The sequence below is a fragment of the Hypomesus transpacificus genome, unplaced genomic scaffold (assembly GCF_021917145.1).
Source record: "Hypomesus transpacificus isolate Combined female unplaced genomic scaffold, fHypTra1 scaffold_395, whole genome shotgun sequence".
Lineage (NCBI taxonomy): Eukaryota > Metazoa > Chordata > Actinopteri > Osmeriformes > Osmeridae > Hypomesus > Hypomesus transpacificus.
The window spans coordinates 33,625-54,694 of NW_025813915.1; the positions used below are offsets into that span (position 1 = coordinate 33,625).

At 44.6% G+C, this 21,070-nt stretch overlaps 1 protein-coding gene across 1 annotated transcript; it reads right to left on the reverse strand.

Moving 5' to 3' along the window:
* Window positions 1-3,416: 3,416 nt before the first annotated feature.
* On the reverse strand, window positions 3,417-20,470 carry sall3a (spalt-like transcription factor 3a). Its single transcript, XM_047016523.1, has 4 exons — window positions 18,075-20,470; window positions 5,781-8,957; window positions 5,295-5,632; window positions 3,417-5,064 (listed from the first exon to the last, which is right to left on the reverse strand). The coding sequence occupies exons 1-4, from the start codon at window positions 18,154-18,156 to the stop codon at window positions 4,633-4,635; spliced, it is 4,029 nt and encodes a 1,342-aa protein (XP_046872479.1). The 5' UTR covers window positions 18,157-20,470; the 3' UTR covers window positions 3,417-4,632.
* Between the last annotated feature and the right edge of the window lie 600 nt (window positions 20,471-21,070).

The window sequence follows — 21,070 nt, forward strand, 5'->3', positions numbered from 1 at the left end:
TTCTGATTGGCTGACAGCATGGTCGCCTGCACTGATGACCAGGCTGTCACTCATCACCAGCGAATATTTGCCTGCATCCAGCCGCAAGAGGCCGGAGCGATGATTGGTTCTCGTTTTTGCTAAATGTGTCCCATTGTGCTCAGCTCTGCATATTAATTTTAATATGATTACATTCATTTTTTTGTGCCCCGAAGCCGTCCTGATTGGATCAAGTCATTAGTGTCTGCCAAACGGGCAGCTGAGTGAGAGAGTCTGTTCAGAAGAGGAAGCCTTCATCCTGTGGACATTGTAGGGTACACATGAGGGGAAATGAAAAAAAAGCAGAGATGCCATAATCATGGCTTCTGGAACGAGTTGACAAGTTTTAATTTTTGCTTCTTACACAACTGCTTTTCATATTCAATTAAAAGCAAGCTCAATCATATCCTAAAGACAGATGGAAATGGGTACAAATTGTGTTGAAAAGATTGTAAAAAGGAAGTCCAAAAGTCAATCAAATCTGCTTGTCCAGCAGAAGATGCTAAAACACAATGTGTTTGTGTGTGCAGCGTGTATGCGTGTGTGAGTGAGTGTGTGTGTGTAGGTGCGTGTGTGTGTGTGAGAGTGTGTTACCTGTAAATTCACCTGTCGGGATGTATACAAATGTCCTGATGTAGATATTGTTTAGTTCTGACTGAGGTAACATGCTGCACTAACTAGCGCAGCCATGTGTTGCATCTCAAGAACACTGGAATTTACACTAGTACAGACTGCCTTAATGCTCACCAGATGGCTTTGCTGTGTGAATCACATAAGTGTGTGTGTGTATGCGTGTGTGTGCGCGTGTGTGTGTGTCACAGCATGTTATGTGTTAGGTGTCTTGTGACACTCCAGGGGGCGATGCTGGGCGACCACCACCAGTGCTCTCTCGTTTCCTCAGACACACACACACACACACACAAATAAAAGCACATCATTCACACACACATTTATGTGAGCACGACAGCACACACCACATACACTATGGATATGATAAATCCACAAACCCCAATCTAACATATGCCACACAGACGCTACACACACACACACAGAGAGTCTCTCTGGGACAAACAGAGGTTGTCACACACATCTGATCGTCATGTGAGCTCATTACCATCCAGCCAGGGTTAACAAAGCTGTATTCTTCCACAGACGATGACATCCAGCAGCATTTACAGGAAACCTCACCGAGGCATGCTATAGCTGCTACAGCTGCTCAAACACTTGGCTCTCACTTACTACGAGCCAGACAGGTCGGCATTATGACCTCGCTTGTACATGACGCAGACATCTGACTGTATGGAAATCTCAATCCTGTGTCAAGCGTTCACATGGCGACAGACCTCGGTAAACTCTTCGTTCCTAGCTGAGCGATGCAGTCAGGTCATGATGTTTGATGCAAAGGAATCACATTTTGTCTTGGGGTTTTTTCATGCAATGTTATTGTGCCTTTTCATACAAAGGAGTAATGTACAGCTTGCTGTGCTGTCAGTTGAGTAGAAAGAGCCAACCTACAGCATGTAAGAGACTGTGTCGCGTAAAACAAAACACCTTACAAAACACCTTACATACCTGAGCGCAGGCCTCATGATGGACTGTAGAATAATACTGAAGCTATTCCATGACAGTTAGCTACAGGAGACATTATCATTTCAGAGATCATTTAAACACATTGCAGTGCTAAAAGGCCTGTAGGCTATTTGCCAATAATAGTGTCAGAAAGAGAGTGCATCCATATTGTAAATATTATTTAATGTATCACCGGCATGAAAACACTGCAAACCTATATTTTACATTTACAAGCTGAATCTTTCCATTTCCTATGAACTCTCTTATTGATGGTTTGTGTACAGGGTAACGTAGTAAAACACTCTCCCTCTTAGTTAAAAAGTAACATCCTTCGTATATACTTTATTATTCTAAAATATAACAAATGTGATTTATGTTAATTGGATGTTTTATTCACATGCACTCACACGCACATACACATCAACACAATGACACACACGCACACACACACACGTAAACACAAACACCTCAGATTTCTAAACTATTAACACAAACACATGCAGTGTCTCCTCTATTTGATCCCGTTGGATATTCTGTAAAAATTTAAATCCTTCATAATATTTACAACATAATTGAACATCTTTTCTGAAACACTCAAACCACTCAAGGAAGGCTGGAGAGCAGATGGCGGCTAATTATATTCTTTCATTTAGTTTTAGTTTTTTTCTCTTCATGGAAAAAAATAATATTCCCATATTGACCATGTTCCTTTTATATGTGTTTTATCACCAGAGATGTCTGGGAATCAGCAACATGACTGCCAGTCATCCCCAGAAGGACTGCAGTATTTATTTGAAATTCCCAAAATAAAGAGGCCATTTCAAAGGGCTCACCAGGATATGCAGCACCAAACACAAGCAAAAGCAAATATTTTAGAACACAACCCATTTTTCCACTGAATTTTTGAGCAAACATTAAACAAATTTACAAAAGACTCTGAACATATGTTGCTGTAAGATTTGTTTAGCAATGAAGTTCACACAGGCAGGAGATCCTGAGAAAAATGTCTGGTTGTAACCTACTCTACCCTTAGAAACGGTCTCTTGGTCACTCGATAGGTTGCCACCCTGTTTGGTTTGATCCCACCTCTGTTGCAGTTTGGCAGAACTGAGTTATTACACCTTCATGGTGACTTCCACATATATAAAATGTTCCTTTGTAAATTACAAAAATGTTAATAGTAAGATTGCTTGTTTCTGAATAATTAAATGGATTGTAATCATTTCTGGGGAGCTGTGAAAGATATTGATTCTGTATTTTTTTCCCCTGCTCTTTCTTTCATCCCGGGGGTAGGCTAAAAATTGATTTGTTTTTTCTTGCATTTGCGTGTCTTAAGTGTCGAGTGCTCCTGTTTGTTCCTTGAATTCACCTCAACAAGGCCTTATTTTAGTTTGTTAAAATGGAAGCCACGTTTTGCAAGGTTTCAGTTTTTCCCGAGGCTGAGTCGCAAAGAATGGGTACGTATTATTTGAGTCGGCTTTGAAATGGAGGTTATACTAACAGCGACTTTCCTTTGACCCATTTATTCTGGGGAATGGATAATCTCGGGTTAAATAAATTATTTAAGCAAAGAAAACAATTGTTCATTTAGATTTATATAAACAATTCTGTGTGATTTGTGTGAGTATTGAGAAGTTGTTTATGCACACTGCACAGCGAGGAAGGTGTAATTTCCATTAAATCAAATAATCCATTACTAAAACAATTCATGTAATCATTGAATCTTAGAACCTGCCATGAAGAAAAATAAAATCTGCAATGCATTTAAAGAGGTAAGAACAGAAAGCGTCCTATCAAATGCAGGGAAGGAGACCAGTCAAACACAGATGACCTGTTCTCTCTTTTTTTTTATTTGAGAAGGTTTGATTGAGTGGAGGAGGACGTCCTTGAGAGAGCAGCACAGGTGCTGCCACCAAGGAGCCCTTCTGCAACCTGGAGGACTGGTACGCTGAACACAATCCAAACAACACGTGATAGATAGCTCAGTCAAAAGGGTTAACGATAACTCACAGACAAAACGTCTCGTTTTAAAAAGTGCATTCACAAACATGACAAATACTCTCAACTCATGATGTCTATTTTCATGTGATACAAAATATGCATACCTGTTTAGATTTGTCCGTATTTCTATACATACATTTTTATTTATTTTTTACTTCCAAAGGATATCTTTTTTTCGTCTTTTTACAAAGGTTAAAAGCAGGGTTGTCATAGCAGCTTCAAATACCCAGCGGCTCCTTCACTTTATCTTCACCTGACATGTTACACATAGTCTTGCTGGATATCCAAATAAAACCTCACAAGGTGTCTCTGTTTTTCAACTGTCATGACTTGTTGTCTTTATTGAAAGAGATACTTAGAAGTGAAGTCTGCAATCTTTAGAAAACAAGGATCAATAAAATGCTTGGGCAATTAAATATATTTTCTTATACCCGCTTTTTTCAATATCATAAATACTAAAGACACAGGACAATATTATAACACAATGCCGGGAGAGTAAATGTAAAGATTAAAATAGTTCAAACATTTTTTTCAAGTTTTCTACTTCATGAGAAAAATAATAATTAAGCGAGCACAGAAATACCATTCGTGGGTCTTATTTCAGTCCATACCTGGCCCTTTGTGTGGGAGCAAACATAAACAATGTAGCCCAACAAAGGCTAGTCAGTCTCGGCAGCAACTGGCTCTTTCTTATTTCAGTCCTTTACAATGAGGCAATTCGCTAGTCGCCACTGAGTCAAGGTATTATTTTTAAAAGGAAAATCCATGAAAGCAGTCGAACATACTGATAGAAACCAATGAGTACCATGCAAATCTTGCAAGACGACATATTCTCAAACTAGAGACAAAGTATTCTTCGTATGAGCGAAATATCAAGGAGGATGGAATGCCTCTAACCAATACTAAATACTATATTTCCAAAATCCAAACAAAAAAACGTAACCTGTACATAATATAGTACATAAGTGTTCAAACTGGATTAGCAGTTTATGTCCTTTCCACGTCATGAGATTGGTCTCTCTGAGAGGATACTACCGTTAGTCTTTAGTTGATACCGATTTCTTTATTCTCGTCCATAAACCTTGAGAACGGCCGCCCAGCCCCCACCTCCAGCCCAGTCTTCTCTAGGCCACTCATGGGAGGGCTACTACCAACATGTACCCGCTCCAGACCTCCAGACAGGTGGCCCAGCGAGGTCATCCCAGGGCCCCCGAGGCTCACGGGCAGCTGGGGTATGCCCCCGTTCTGGATGACGGAGATCTCATTGTTCTTCATGGCCAGTCCATTGGTGATGGCTGCTGCATACTGGTTCCAGAAGCCCGGGTCCACGTTCATGGCCCGCGCGGCCAGATCCTTCTGGAACATCTCGCTGAACTTCATGGCATCTCCCCCCAGCAGAGCCATGGGGTTCTCAACGGAGAGACGGCGGCCTCGCCGCGCTGGCGCGTTGTTCCACATGTGGGTGCCCATGTGAACCTGGAAGAGCATCAAACACACATAGGAATGTTTACGATTGTTTTTGGTAGTAATCTCAATTACATTTTACTAATGACAATGTAGGATCTACTACCCATGGGAAATGGTGTTGTAGTACTATGACATTGTCATATTATGAGGTAGAACTTAGGCAATCTTTCTTCACCTCATAGATGTACGTGAGTCTTGATATGACTTATCAAAGGTAAAGTGACTGGTGTCCCTCCTACCTTCAGGTTCCCCTTAGTGGTAAAGGCCCGTCCACAGATGGAGCATCCGAAAGGCTTCTCCCCCGTGTGGGTGCGCTCGTGGATCTGCAGGGCGCTCGCGGAGGAGAAGTTCTTGCCACACGAGTGGCAGTTGTGCTGCTTGGGAGTGCGTCTGGGGGGCGGGGGCGCCAGCATGGGGGTGATGCTGGGGTTCATGGTGGTGTGCGGCGCCGTGGCGGGCACCTGGACGCCCACGGGCAGGTGGGGGCTGTTGCTTAGTGACATGGACTTGCCGTGGCCGTTCATCTCCATCTTGATCATGTTGGAGGCTGTGGTGGCCAGGCTAGGAGTGCTGAGTCCTGAGAGAAACATATCGTAGGGACCAGGGAAGATGGAGTATTGCATTAGAGAGGTTGAGTAAATATTGTATGAGTATGTTGACAGTTGAAATGGGTTCATGTGAGCTGTTATTTGCGACGCCATGTGAGTTCATGTCTCTGCACGTACCTCTGTCTCTACTCAGGAAGAGCATGTTGAAGTGGTTCTCCTCCTTAATGAAGTGCCTGGAAGGCTGGGTGGCAGTCAGGTCCAGTGCCCCGTTGCCCTCAGACACAGGGATCGGCGAGGGAGTGTCCGATTTTTCGGACTTCACTGTGGCCATCCCGTGGTTGTTATCCTGTCCTCCCCCTGAAGCGCTGTTATGGTTGAGAATGGTGACTGGGAGACTGTTGGAGTGGCTCTCTGGGTGGCTGTGGTCAGGGGACAGATTTTGCATAGAGCCGGACGACTCGGACAGGGCCGGGCTGCCCCCATCAGACAGGGCTGGGCTTCCCCCATCCCCCATTGCAGACACGGAGTCACTGGCAAAGAAGTCCCCCTCCACTTCGAACCCACCTCCATTCTGGTAGGGCTTCAGGCCAAAGGAGCGAGTCATGTTGACCGTCGAGTCGATCATCTTCATCTGGTTCTCTAGAGCGGCTATGCTGGAGATGACAGATGTGGGCGGGGAGGCTCCGGGAGAGTAGGGGAGGAAGGGTTTGGACGGGTCCATCTCCCCCTCCTTCAGCTCCGCTTCCTCCTCCATGGCCTGCTCCATCTCGTCCAGGAGGTCGTCGTCATAGCTGCTCATGGCGTCAAGGCTCTTCTCGTCGAACGAGAGGTCTGCGTCCATGTCCTGCAGGCTCTCTGGGAGGGGGGTGTTGGGGATCTGCCCCCCCATGTGCATGCGGATGTGCTGCTGCAGGACCACTGCGTTGGTGAACTTCTTCTGGCAGATGGGGCAGGAATGTTGCACCCGCAGGGGGGGCTTGGACCGGTGGACCCCAAAGTGAGTCTTCAGGTTGCCCTTGGTGGTGAAAGCCCGTCCGCAGATCTTGCACTTGAAGGGCCTCTCGCCCGTGTGGATGCGGTAGTGCATCTTCAGAGCGCTCTGACAGCTCAGCACGCGGTGGCAGATGACGCACTGGTTGGGGTCGGTCATCTTCTTATCGATGTTCTCCACCAGCTGCTGCAGCTTGGAGGTCTCGGACGTTTGCATAGAGTCCAGGAGGCCGCCGAAGGGGAACTTGGCTTTGAACTGGTCCGAGAGCATGGGGAGCACCGGGTGGGAGGTGGAGGAGGACGAGGTAAGCATGGGGAGGATGTTGTGGGAGGCCGAGCTGGGGGCACTGATGGGCTCACAGGCCAGACCAGCGCCGGTGCATGAGGAGGAGTTGATGGTGGTGGACAGGACCAACTGTGTGACAGAGGTGGTAGTGGTGTTTTCCCCTGGTCTGGAGGCGACAGTAGGGGGCAGGTGAACACCCTCTGATTTCAGCAGAGGCTGCGCGTCGGCCACTGTGTTGGCCTTAGGGGAGGGAGGAGCTGTGGTCATGCCAGCGTCTGTGAATATGTTCGGGGAGAGAGACGCACACTCGCTGGATGGTGGAGAGGGCCTCTGGGGTGACCTGCTGAGTGGGGTGAGGCTGGGGGAGTCGCCGAACCCTCCCATCATACTGGGGAGAGTCGGAGGGAGCTGCAGTCCCACTGAGGAGGACACTGTGGGCAGGACAGGCTTGCTGTCCAGCCAGGTGGTCACAGGCTTCTCAGGGGGCAGGGACATGCCGTAAGGGATACCTGAACTGGTGGGCACATTGTCCAGATACTCGGGCACGGGGTACGGGTTCATCTGGATGTGGGGGTATTTCTCCTTGTGTCTCTGAAAGTGGACCTTCAGGTTCCCCTTGGTGGAGAAGCGGTTGCCGCAGATGTTACACTTGAAGGGCCTTTCCCCCGTGTGAGAGCGCAGGTGGATCTGCAGGGCACTGTCACTGCCAAACACCTTGGCACAGAACCTGCATTTGTGTTTGAAGAATGGGTCCTCTGAGCTGGGCTTGGTGTCGAACACCGACACATTGGGGGGTTTCCCCTTGCGGTGCTTCATCAGGGCGGAGAGGGGGTCCAGAGCGTTGGCGGTGGCTGCTATGCTGGCCAGAGGGTTGGGGAAGATGACACTGCTGGAGGAGCTGTGGGGGTTGAGAGGGAGGCTGGAGGCCGAGCTGAGAAGGCTGCTGTGGCCCAGCGCCGGGGGGCTGCTAGAGGTCCTGGACAGGGCTGAGCTGCTGCTGCCACCGGCTCCTGATCCACAAGCCCCGCTGGAGCTTCCGGAGAGGGAGGACGAGCAGGGGGGCAGAAGAGAAGCCACGACGCTCCCACTTGAAGGGGGGTAGGGGGAGCTCGCCGAGGTGCTGCTGGGCATGGTGGAGCTAGACTGCTGACTGCCGTTTGACACAGACTGAGCGACAGGCCCGTCCAGAGCTGAGGCGAGGGGGGAGGAGCCTTGGCCGCTCAGACCGGAGTGGAGCCTGAGGGGAAGCTGGTGGGCAGGGGGGGCCATGAAGCTGTGGAGCTGGAGCTGGCTGGGGCCAGAGGGGGCGCCCTGGGCAGAAGCGCTGGAGCTCCCGTGGTGGGGGTGGTGGCTGAGGGGAGGCTGGGCGCCAGGCTGGCGGTTCATCAGTGCCACCTGGCTGCGTATCTGTTCTATCAGCTGCAGTTGGTGGATCTGCTGCTGCTGCAGAGCCATCAACTGGTCCAGAATCATGGGAATCGCCATGGTGGACACGCCTCCGCTGGCGGCCGCCGCCCGCACGCTCTGAGAGAACTGGGCCACCGCCACCCTGGTGCCGTGTAGGGTCTCGAGGGTGACGTTGGTGCTGGGCATGCTGTAGCTGGCGGCTGGGGAGGGAGCGGCCTCGCTGAGCTGAGGTAAAGTTCCATCTGGCTCCGGGGAGCCCTCTCTGTCTTCAGGGTCTGGGGGCTTCTCTGGGGACAACTCCAGATCCATGGGCTCCTCCTCCTCCTTCTCCAGGGAACCGCCCACCTCCAGGGCTAGCTCCGCCCCCTCATCCCCTCCCTCCTCCGGACTGTGGCTGCCCTCCCCGGGGTCCTCGCTCTCCGCCTGGTTGCTGGGGCAGCTGGGCGTGGGGGAGGGCTCTGCGAGGTACTCCTGGGAGGGGTCGGGGGTGGGCGGGCGCTCGTTGTCGTTGACGATCAGCACCAGGGGGTTCTTGGTGCAGCTTTTTAAGTGTTCGCAGAAGTCTGACCACTTGAAGAATTCCGCGCAGCACTTCTCGCAGATGTGCGTCTCCTCGCTCCCGCTGCGGCTCTCGTTGCCGCTGTCCGCATCATCCAGGATCAGACCTGGGGCTGGGGGGAGGAGGGAGGACGGGGGGAGGAGGGGAGACAAAGAGGGGGCGGGGAATTCATGAATAAATAATCAATCAAAAATCCACACGTATTCTGCGCGGCAACCCTGCAAAGATTTAACCTTTGAATCTTTTTTTTCTCTCTTTTAACATAAGCAGAATCGATATTCTTTATTTTTTGGTTACTCAGAACAAATTGCCCTGGTTCACCAATTCTCCAGACCTAGTGTTGTGCCTTCCCTCTCTCTCCATAGAGCCAGCTAATAATTTTCTTTGTGCAATCCATCAAATTATGAGGGCCTATCAATTGTGGATACTGCCGCTTAATGAAATTCCATAGAAGCTATTGATTTCCAATATTTCATACAATTCACAGCTGCCTCGTTTGTTGGGTACAAATCAGCTCTTTGATGGACCTATTAGGATTCTCCTCTGCTATCAAGCCCAGTCATTTCCACCAGCATTTCAAACGGCTAGGCCTCTTCATTTAGAATAGGTGAAGCCATTCAAACACAGTCTTTTAACAGAGGTCATCGAGGTCCAGCTTCTCAATGAACGTTGAATGTTCTCTTACATGTTTTAAGACCTACAGCAGCACTGTTAAGTTACATTTTGATGAAAGTCTAAATGTCTATATTGTGTGATCTTAAGTTAAATTCAAAATGTGTTTTCCAAAGTATGTGTTTGTGTGCTATACAAAATACGTGTGTATTTATAAATTCTAAAACGTTTAGTTATGTTATCAATGTTACAATTAATAACAAATATTATTTATTGTAGGCAAATATTTTGTTATATATTATGTATGTTATATATATATTTTTCCATATTGTTGTATATTATGTTTCCATATTAAGTGATGATTTAATACATTTGAGCATTTTGTTATTCTTGTTGTCTATTTGATACAAATCATAAAAGTTGAGTGATTATAAATTTTACTTTTTAACGAATATTGTAGCTTTGCGAAGGAACATCTATTAAAACAAAAAATGTTCTTGTCTCTCGCTCATTCTACCTCTCTCTTTTTGAAACGAGACTTGCCAGATTACATTCTATGGCAGTCATTTCTTGGATTAGTAACATGTTTAATCACGTTTAATCACTTCCTCTTCAGTGCGCTTACAACAGGAGATTTACTGAACATGACTCTACTTCGCACCTGATCAAATCATTAAGGACACGCTTTTATTCATTCTAAAATGCATGGATGCCTGTGTGTGTACGTGCGTGTGTATATGTGTGTGTGTGTGGCGTGCATGTGTGTGTGTGTGTGTGTGTGTGTGAACAATTGTACACGTGTTAAGCGTGTATTCATTATCCAAGCAGTTACTGTGCCTACGTGACAAACATGACTACCTTCCTGACTCTTACTGATGAGTAATTACAAAAAGACAGTTCGCATTCCTGATTATTTTCAAATGTTCAACCTGATGAACAATAACAAATGTTGTAAGTGTGAATGTGAAACAAGCTTTGAAAAATGTCAAAGGTTGGAATGTGATAATTACAAAATGTGAAGTCATGGGCTGGCTTCCTCTTTCTGATGGTTCAGTGAGCACACCTTCCAAACCAGCCTAAATAGATATCATTATCACATTCTGATTGGTTGGAAGACTTTAGTTTACCACAGCTGGGCGTGATACAAATGCAATATGCATTTCCATCAATCAATCACAGAGAAATACCTTTAAAGTCCAAACTAAAGTTGCTTAAAAATGTAAATGTGAATATATATTTTCTGATCAAATCTGGAGGGAGGCCTAACACACACACACACACACACACACATGCACATGCACATATCATTGGGGAAGAAAAAAAAACATTCACTTAGACCGTCAAAAAATAGCAGTACATCTGAACCCAGACAGCAACAACACAGAGAGTAAGGGGTTATTCTCGGCTCAAACTAGATAGCACCTAGTTCATCTTCACAATGAGTGTTGGAATTAATCCATCCAGCTTACAATTTTCTACAATGAACACTGTCGGGTTTAGAATGTGCTCACATTGTGACGTCAGACGGATAGGTTCTAAGAAGGAATATCTACTCAGCCCTGGGCCTAAACATCACACCACACCTATGAACAGTGTACTGTATTTTACATTGCTTTAAAAATGATTTCCAGATAAATGGTGCCCTCTCGATAAAACATTCATGTAAAAAATAGGCACAAAGAAATAAATGGATAAGTGGAGATTGAACGATTGAAAATCATTGTGACACGTGCCTTACGTCAGAAATCCCTTCAGCCGTTTAGCGGATGAAATCTAGAGCTAATTTCCACGATCGGGGGTGGGAGAGGTAAATGAGTAGGCATTGTGTTGGGATGATTAGCTGTTTGCATGGTCTTACAGTCAACTCTTCTTTAATTCCTTCTATGGGCTTTTGAGAGGGTTCATTTGTTTGGCTATGACCCGAAAAATCACTCAAACAAAAATTTTACAAACAAGTAATGTGATTATCACAGGGCACTGCTGTCAAGTACTGGATATTTTTTAAAGCGCATTTACACCAGAATACCTTCTATGGAAATTTAAGACAAAAATGTTTAAGATAATATATCCCATGATACAAGATAATTATATATAAATATAAATACATTCCTTTTACTAACCATATATCATTTTTTCATACAGACATATTTAAACACATTTGTTCATACATATTTTTTTTGTGATTTTTCAAGGGACTACACTAGGAAAGGTAAATTTTTTAAGCATGCTGCATGAACTTTATAAGAATAAAATAAAAAAGTGAGCAGAATAGATTTCTTTTAAAGTATCGTTGTTAAATATTGAATACATTTTTCATCTGAATTACGTTTTAGCAGTTCTTTTCATTCTCGCGTTGTATTTCAAATTAATGTGACAAGAAATCTTAATTAATTGCTCTTCAATCACACAGATATATTTTTTTATGTCATATATTTTACTATTAAAATAACATATTCCTCTAAATAACATTTCTACAAAATACATTACATTAATATAAATGAGATCAGTATATTATGATAAATACAACAATATAATATATAAGAAAAACAAAAACATGTCCTCAAGTCTTAAAAGAAGGTGAGCGTGTGTGCCCCTGCATGGGCGCCCTTGTGTGTGTCTGTGCGATCCCACGTGTGTGTATTGATTCTCCTCCAGCAAGAGAAAGGAAGGCATTAAAACACAAATCCAATGCGTTTTTCATTCCTTTAAGAGTCCTTCCTTTACTCAAATGAAAAAAATATGAAGCTGAGGCCCAATCAATGGAGGGATTGTACACTTTGAATCATTTTATCCGCTATCACTCTCAGCAATCTGTGGCATCCTAACGGAGACCACTAATCTGACATATCATATCACAGGAGGTAGTCATGCTCTGTGCTGCTGTTGTGGATCCCACAGAGGAGCGTATTGAGCACAGTACAGAGTACAGAGCAATTACAAACTCTTCTCTCCTGACAATTTCCAGAATCACTTACAGCACACAAACAAGGACGCGTACACATGAGCGCAAATAAGAAGCTCAGCACACACACACACGACGCATCACCTTATACACCACCGCACACACATGGTACAAAGCTTACACGTAGAATTGTCACAGTCACACTAATGCTTCTCTCTCTTTCTCTCTCACATTCACACACACACACACACACGTAACACAGTGCTACTGTAATACACTTGTCAATAAGGCTAAAGAAAAACGGGATGAAGAAAAGAAAGCAGATGTATCTAAATCATGCCCTAATGACTCTAGTGCACATTTCTCAAACAACAGATGACTATCATTGACTGTATTTGTCTGAGATCCAAATCAATCTTCCATTTGGAGTAGCTATCTGTATATAGCCATAACAGAACCACTCCTATCTACTTTACTATGCTGGCTTCCCTGTTCTCTTTCTATCTATCTATCTATCTATCTATCTATCTCTCTCTCTCTCTCTCTCTCTCTCTCTCTCTCTCTCTCTTTCTCTAAAGATAAATTGCTATAGGTCCAGACCAAGCTGAGGGAGAATAGGGCGATGAGGAGGAGAGCGGGGAGGAGGCCTGCTGGGTTCAACTATGTTGGAATTCCAGTACCAATTACTTTTTTCCACCGTTTTTATTTTCTCTCTGCACTGTCCTTCCTTCCCTGTCCTCGCGCATTCTGCACTTCATTCTATCTCTCCTTTTCTGTCTCACCAACTCTCTTATTTCTTGTCCGGGGACGGGCAGCCGAGACACTGCCTCTCTCCTCTTTCTCCCTCCGTCTGTTTGCAGTCAAATAGAAAAACTGCAAAGGACAAAAGTAGCACTGCTCCTAGTATAACACTGAACCCTGAGAGATGATTTTGTAATGTCCCAAAGAAAGAGAAGACACCTGGCTCAGTTCTGACTTCATTCTCCCCCCAGACCTCCCCTCAAGCCTGACACCGAGTTTTGCCTTCCTTCCTAGACCCATCCACACAGACCAACACCCTGCCCTGCCCTGCTCCCCTCCACCCCCTCCACCACCCCCACCCCGCCCCCCTTCCCAAGGGCTGGGTCAGTCAGGCCCTGCTCTCAGCTCTGCTCTCCCCACAACAGGTCACCCTGAGCCAGGCACACATCTCCCTCCCCTCCGCTCACCCGACCCGTCTTCTCCCGGGGCCCGTCTCACGGCTCCCTCATTCCTCCTCGTCGGGGCTGGGTCCATCTGCAGCGCATTACAACGCCTTCCCCCCTCCGACAGGGAGGCCTTTGTCGCTGCGCGCAGATGAGGCCCAGCCAAAACATTAACGATTTGTTTGTGTTAGCATTGCGATACAGTATTCAGTGACGGCGCTCTCTCCGGATGGATGTGTGACACCACGCTGGCGAGCTCAGCTCTATCTTTTTCTCCCTCTCTTCCTCTATCTCCCTCTTGCTCCCTCCCTCCCTCCCTCGCTCTCTTCCTTTCCCTCACTCTCTCCCTCTCTTCATCTCTCCCTCTCTCTCTTCTGAGGCATTGCATTTCTCGGTTCTCTGAGTGCTGAGTGGTAATTAAAAGACAGCCATATTTGAGTGCGTTTTGCCCGAGACGTCTTTGGCATGGCTGCGTGGGTGGTCTGTGAGACTCAACCTAATGGTGAGAGGGGATTAGAACAAAGCCAAACACAGCTCAATTGAAGGGGAAGCAGGGAACAGTCGTGTTGTCACTACGAGGAGGACTTCTTTATGTCTTTCCTTCTCTTTAATTTCATCCATCCTTGTCTCAGAGCCTTCCTCCCTGTGCTCTCTCCTTGAGTCACCCAAAAGAGGCTTCCCATACAACATCTTCCAGATTCTTAAACTGAGAGATTGTAAACCTGTTCAACACCAAACATGAATACCATCTATTATCTATTATCGAAATAATGTGTAAGTGACTTACATTTTAAACAATGATCGGTCTCAGTCATCAGCGTGTATGTGTGTGTGCGAGCGTGTGTGTGTGTGTGCGCGGGGTGTGTTCTCCGTCTCCCCCGGCCCCCGGGAGGAGCAGCGCTCGCAGCGTCTCGCGGCAGAGAGGAAGCGGCAGCGAGATGAAAGCCCTGCGGCTGTTAACACTTCCTAGGACACGGGTAAGCCTCGGCGAATGGCAAGGTCAACTCCACACGCATGCTCTAATTGTATTAAGAGCTTGACATCTAGCGGCCGGCCCTGGCAGGGCGGAGCAGGCAAAGGTTAAGTCAGCCAGCTCTATCAAAGTCCCTTCTAACCAGGCACCCCCGGGGGGTGGGGGGGGGCACGAGACGGGGGAGGATGGAGGCGGGGGAGTGCCTGGAGGCAGGGGGGGGGGGGGGGGGGGGGGGGGGGGGGTGGGGCTGGTGGAGGCTAGTTGCCACTGTGGCTACTTACCAGGGTAAGGGGCAGGCATGGAAGGAGTGTGAGGCCGTAATCGGACAACAATGTCAGCCTGCCCACAAAAGGACCACGCACTCAAAAAAAGGGGTCAAAATTAACATGAGGTTTTAAATAACTGAGAAATCCCACCAAACATGCCGGGGGTGGCAGTGTGGAGGAGGAGAGGAGGGGGGGTTAGGATGTTTTCGACCAGACATCAAGTGATGTATAACAGAGGACACATGAGCTGGTTGACTCCTCAAATGGATGCTTTAAAAAGGCACCTGCTGAGGGTTATGGCATGTAGAAATGGAAGTCAGCGTCCCTGTGTATCTGCGAGACGTTTTCTCCACGTGTGTGAGTTACCGTGCTGTCAATAGATGATTATTCAATAGAAAGGATAATGAGAAATGTTTTCTTCCTTGAAATATACCAGTGCTTCAGAAAAGTCGTGAAAAATCCTAGTGATTGTGGGGGATGACAAAAAACCTCATTGTGACATTGTGTATGTAATTATTAAATGTATGTAAATATGTGCATGTGGAGTTCTGGGATACTATCATAATATCACAGAGGTCTTCTCTTCGTAAGACGGAGTTGTGTTTGACCTTAGTAAGCCGGTCTGTTCTGCACATCTACATCTACAGATTTTACTACAAATCTCAGCGTTCGGGTAGGTGACCAGGCACAGCAACATGGTGCATCAAGAAGTGTATGTATGTGCGTGTCTGTGCATGTGTGTGTTTGTGTAATGTGTGTGTGTTTTCCACATGTACTTCAAGTACATCTGAGGTGCAATGCATGTTCCTAAGAGCAACACATACATGTGTGTCCAGAGGAATGTTCTTCGTCAGGAGGTGGTCGTGTGTGATGTGGGATAGTTGTGCTCATATCTGGATCTGAAGTGAGAGGACTTCTTACTGTAAAGACTAAACGGTTGAATAGACACAAAAAGTGTAATTTACTGTAAAAACTAAAAACAAATCATGAATCAATGACGTAAATCAGATTGCATTGACGTAAATTTTGTATTTTCCCATCACATGACAAAAATCCATATGACAGCAGTATGACAAAGGTTTGGGGTAATTTATCTTGCCCCATCAACCATTGCAGGTGTACAGAAGCAGAGAGAGAGAGGGAGAAAGAGAGAGAGAGAGAGAGAGAGAGAGAGAGAGAGAGAGAGAGAGAGAGAGAGAGAGAGAGAGAGAGAGAGAGAGAGAGAGAGAGAGAGAGAGAAGAGAGAGAGAGAGAGAGAGAGAGAGAGAGAGAGAGAGAGAGAGAGAGGGAGAGAGAGACAGAGACCCCTGTCATGGTCCTTGTTCAGACAGAGAGTCACGCCAGCATTTCCTGCTTCTAAGAGCCCTGAGATCTCTCCCTTGGGATTGCATCACACAGTTTCTGTTCTACTGGTTCAGTACAAAAGATGGTGTGTGTGTGTGTGTTTGTGTGTTTGTGTGTGTGTGTGTGTGTGTGTGTGTGTGTCTGTCTGTGCATGTCTGTGTGAGAGCGTGTGTGTGTTTGTGTTTGTGTGTGATTGTGTGTCTATGTGTGTGAATCTGGACCAAGATGGCAAAGATATAATGTAAGTGATCTGCGATCTGAGAATACAACATAAGCTTTATGGGAAGTCAATAAGAAATGCTGACTATTACACTACCTCTTTCCCAATCAAGAAGAGAGAGAAAGAGAGAGAGGGAGAGAGAGACAGCAAAAAAGAGATAAAGTATGTGTGTGAGGGAAAAGGCAGAGACAATAAGAAGAGAATTATTTGATAGTTAACAGTTTGGAATGTTGGTAAAAATGTGGATGTTGTCATTCTTAATTGAAACATAAATGATGAGTAAAAACTAAATGAAAGTTACGTAGGCCTATTTATATATTGTGTATGATTTGTGAAACAAGGTTACTCACATTAAACTTGTATTGTAAAAAATGTATAGGTTATCATCCCGTTTTGTGTTTTTTTTTTTTTTTAAAGCAATCCCTCAACAACAACAAAAAGAATGTACGCTATCCGAAAAAAAATGAATAGGCATATGATATGAACCACAAACAAATTCCTGAATTGATCGAATATAAAAAGACTTAAATAAGATACTCATATTTTGATAAGAAAACATAATGTATGTTATTAGAAACGTTTAAACTTCCCTTTGGCCAAGGTGTTGAGATGGTTTTAGATCTATAATTATAACACTATATGGCGTTTAAGCTCTGCAAGAAGAAAAAAAAGCTTTTCATACGGCTAAGCCCAGTCCAATGATCGTGTAGACACCGGGTGCGTTAGGAAATAAGCCATGTGTAATAGATTTATATAAAGGGGGCAATTGTAAACAAAAACATTTCCATGACAAAATGCCTTTGACTCGAATCTAAGGAGGAAAACAATCTACTCTCAGCTTCTCTGAATTCCACACAAAACACCGGCAGGGTGGAAAGTCTAGGCGAACTCAAATCGTAGATGAAATTTAATTGCATTGGTTTCTAAAGAAAATAACTTGCAGACTACTATTTTACTATTTTACTAAATAGTTGTGTAAGAGTGTGTGCTTGTATGGCTGTGTGTTTGTAAGCCTGTGTGTGTATGTGTGCGTGTAACTAACTAACTAACTGATAAAGTGGACTATATAAGATACTGTGATTAAGACACATCTGTCCAAGCATGTCTAAACGTGATACACTGAGGGAAGACTGTTAGGATTATAATAACATCTTGATCTAAAACACATTTGCATATGGAAAATGACATTTTAAAACTTGAAATTATTCATGGCGGAAGGCTGCTGTATTGTCATGTAAACATCGATAGGCTAAAAACGTAAAACATGAGACTCCTGTCAACTTTGCTCACTGTGGACTTGAAGTCCACACAATAAAGCCTTGCCACCCAATGGGTGAAAACCAGACTTTGCTTGATAAGTGTTGAACGTCCGTATAGTCTTACATATTTAACACAACTCAAAAAAATAAAACTTTCGAAATCTGCCTAAATCCCATTTTTTATGCAAAGAATAGCCTATAATCCAAGTTCCTTGCTTCTAAAACTGCCAATTGAAACCAGAGAGGTACGGATACCTCGGTAGACAGTTTATATAGAACTAAAACAACATATAGCCTAGTAGACGAGAAAAAAAAATCATAGCCCTCAAAATAACAGGCAAATAGGAGGTTATCGCTTCTTAGAAGAAGTAAGCTGCAGACAAATCGACTGCCAAAAAGTTGAGTCTTGGGAAGATAACTTAAGCGACTTAAAATAATAACTCGAATAATAACGTCAATTGACACTTACCATTTTCAGAGACCACCCCGGTTAGTGCGGGATCCTCGTCCGACTTGAGATGCTGAGGCTTAGCTTGCTTGCGACGGGACATGCTGCTGATACGCTTAGAGTTGATTCTGCTTTTTGCAGATACATCAGCAACGAGCGAATGAAAAAAAATGTTCACAAATAGTCTCGTCGGAAAAAATTACGGAAATTAGCTGGTGTTGCTGTTGTGTGGATTGCGCATGTCGGTATAATTATGATAGTGAATAATGCATTGCGATTAATGGTAGCGTGTGAGGGGGATTGGCTGGAGTCCAGCGGACACACACTGGATATGGTAATGAGGGACGGACTAAGCAATTAGCTGCCTCACTCTCAGACTATCTGTCTCTTTTCTCTCGCAATCCACCTCCTCCAGCTAGACGCCAAACCCCGCTTGTTCCGCCCAGCAGTAAGGGGGGGTTCTCCGGCGAGGAAGGTCAGCTTTTCTCCTTTTCTGCGGAGCTCTGCTTCACTAGGGCTGGAGTTTCATTGATGCATTGCTTTTCTTTCTTGTGTCCCATATCTCCGCCATTATTTTAATATTTCCCACACGGGGTTGGGAACTTGTGGTAGGTTTAAACAAGGACACGTTTTCTTCAGCGGTCTCTATCTTCCGTGAACTTCTATTATCTTATGGCTCAATCGTCTTGTTCAAGTTGTGGAGTTCTGGAGTGTTCTATGGTCTTGGAGATGTTGTCCTAGTACTCTTTAGTAAATAACATATTATTTTTTAATGAGCTTCTTTACGTTGGTCTTGCAAAGGGCAAAAGTGCGGATGGATCAAATAAAGTTTCTGAGAATGTCAAAAAGATGGTCCTTATGTCGATGAGTGATCCAATCCTGCTGGCAAAATGAATTTTGAAAGTTCGGGTTGAAACTCAGTAAAAAGCGCTGTCTCTAGAACTTTGTTGAAGGCTACGTCTTCCAAGATAAGGTACCCGATGTTGATGTTGAGCATGAAATAGTCCATCCTCGCTTTGACACATTTCATCAGTATTTTATTTAATTAACACATAACTGTGTTGGCTTGGCCACTGAGTCTGGAGCAGGTTCGTGCGTTCTCCTTGCGGTGCTTTGCTCCCGGCAGCGCGTTTCACTTGAAGCCGCTCTCCAAAAGTCCCGTCTGTCACTCGTATTGTTGATCGGCAAAACCAAAACACAATGAATTTTCTCCAGTTAAGTCTTCAGCCACTTTCTTGCGTGTTTTAGGTGAAGTATGGAAGTTTTCTCTCGGTTCCTTGTGTAATTTGTGACCGGCGCAGAGCTCTGGAGGATTGGCGTGCCCAGTGTTGCCCTCGGTAGTGCTCCGTGTGTGGGGACTGCGCCGTGTGTCAGAGTTAAACCCGACAGAGGTTCAGCCCATTGCGTTAACCGGCCACTAGGATGTACCACACCGTTACTGTTCAGTCAAATAAGCTGCTACACTGAAGACTAAGGAATCCGAACTAAATATTTGATATCATTGCATAAGTTTCCAAACCACAATCATGGGATTGATCTAATTGTGTTTATGCGCAAAATATGCATCATCATATTTCAGTTGAACAGTGCAGTCCAATTGCCTTTTACTTATGGATTCATTGTGCTGGGTTAATGCGTTTTCCACAGTCAACAGATTTTATTTAGATTTTGCCATTTTGTCATTTTATAAACACGTAATTTTGTAACGCAAGCGATTTTAAAGGATAGGCCTACTAATAGTTACATATTTTTTATCTTCACAGTGATGGCCATATTATGTTCAGTCTGTCACCCTCTCGGCAAAACACAGCAATGAAGTACAGGCTTGTCTGGCTATTTGACTATTTCATGTTTAAACGTGTTTGTATGTTTTTATGCATTTTCAGTTTCCAACAGTTTGGTCTTGGACTTTCTCAAACGCAAACACTTCCGTGTTGAACATACAAATTCGACTTTGTTTCTGCATGTCTTCATTTGGCGTTAGCATGGTTTGCTTGCAGGCTTGCAAATTGTGATTTACATTAAACCTGTACCCACAGCAAGACTGGGACCACGAGGTGAGGAGGAGGGGAAAGAAGAGGAGGGCTGCAAACACCTGTGTTTACATATTCATTGGATGCTCCCTTGCATTTTCTAATTTAGGCTCAAATAAAAAAAATACTAAAGCGAAATCCATTCAGTTTATGATATATAGGCAATTATTAAACATTCAACAATATGCATTTGTTTTTATTGTTGTACACGTGTAACCTTTAAAAAAAAGCACCATACAGACACAGGTTCAGTCAGGTATAGCAGGAGTATTTACACGTTTGTCATAATTATACATCTCAATATTTTTTGTAGATGAAACTGTATACTATACCAGCACAATTAGGTTTGTAATTTCACGTTGTTAAAATAAAAAGCATTTAATCTTTACAATAGCACAGTTACTAACATAAGACCATGTATTTCATTTGATACATTTGTTGTATTTTCATTGCAGGCATAATTTATCAGTTACAGTGATCCACTGCAGAAGGATTAGAATAAAGCTGGAATGATCTTTGCGCAGACTATTTGGCTTTAATAGGCCTATTCAAGATATCCAATGTCTATCTAAATGTTTTATAAAAACGAATTGTTTTAAACATTTAAATATGAGTGTTTTATCTTCATCAAATTTAAATGCGTGCTGTTCCATTTCTAACTGTGATTCTCCGTAGTGAAAGCATGTGATTTTCCTTGCACGCGCTCGGGGTTGGGCCTTTTCTCACGAGTCCACAAAGTGTGATGGCCAGAGACGTTTTCCTGGACAGCAAGGTCGTCCTGAAAGCAAACTTTTCTTCTTATTCCATCACCCGCTTTAGAAGTTATGTCCAGAAGCCAGTTATTATCTAGTATTAATAGATGCAGCCCCGGGAAGACAAAATCAGCTATTGATAATTGCAAGGAGTACACGCGGCTACTGTATCGATCGGCTTGTCCTCCTCTCTCCTGGCGCGAAGAGATAAGAAGGCAGACTCTTTAGAGCA

What these genes read in the sequence shown, in the direction of transcription:
- sall3a (XM_047016523.1), bottom strand. Translation starts at nt 18,156, where the DNA reads ATGTCCCGTCGCAAGCAAGCTAAGCCTCAGCATCTCAAGTCGGACGAG. An exon ending in CTTCCTGAGTAGAGACAGAG is followed by an intron (nt 5,633 to 5,780) that starts GTACGTGCAGAG and finishes TGTTTCTCTCAG; the next exon opens with GACTCAGCACTCCTAGCCTG. An exon ending in CCACTAAGGGGAACCTGAAG is followed by an intron (nt 5,065 to 5,294) that starts GTAGGAGGGACA and finishes ATGCTCTTCCAG; the next exon opens with GTTCACATGGGCACCCACAT.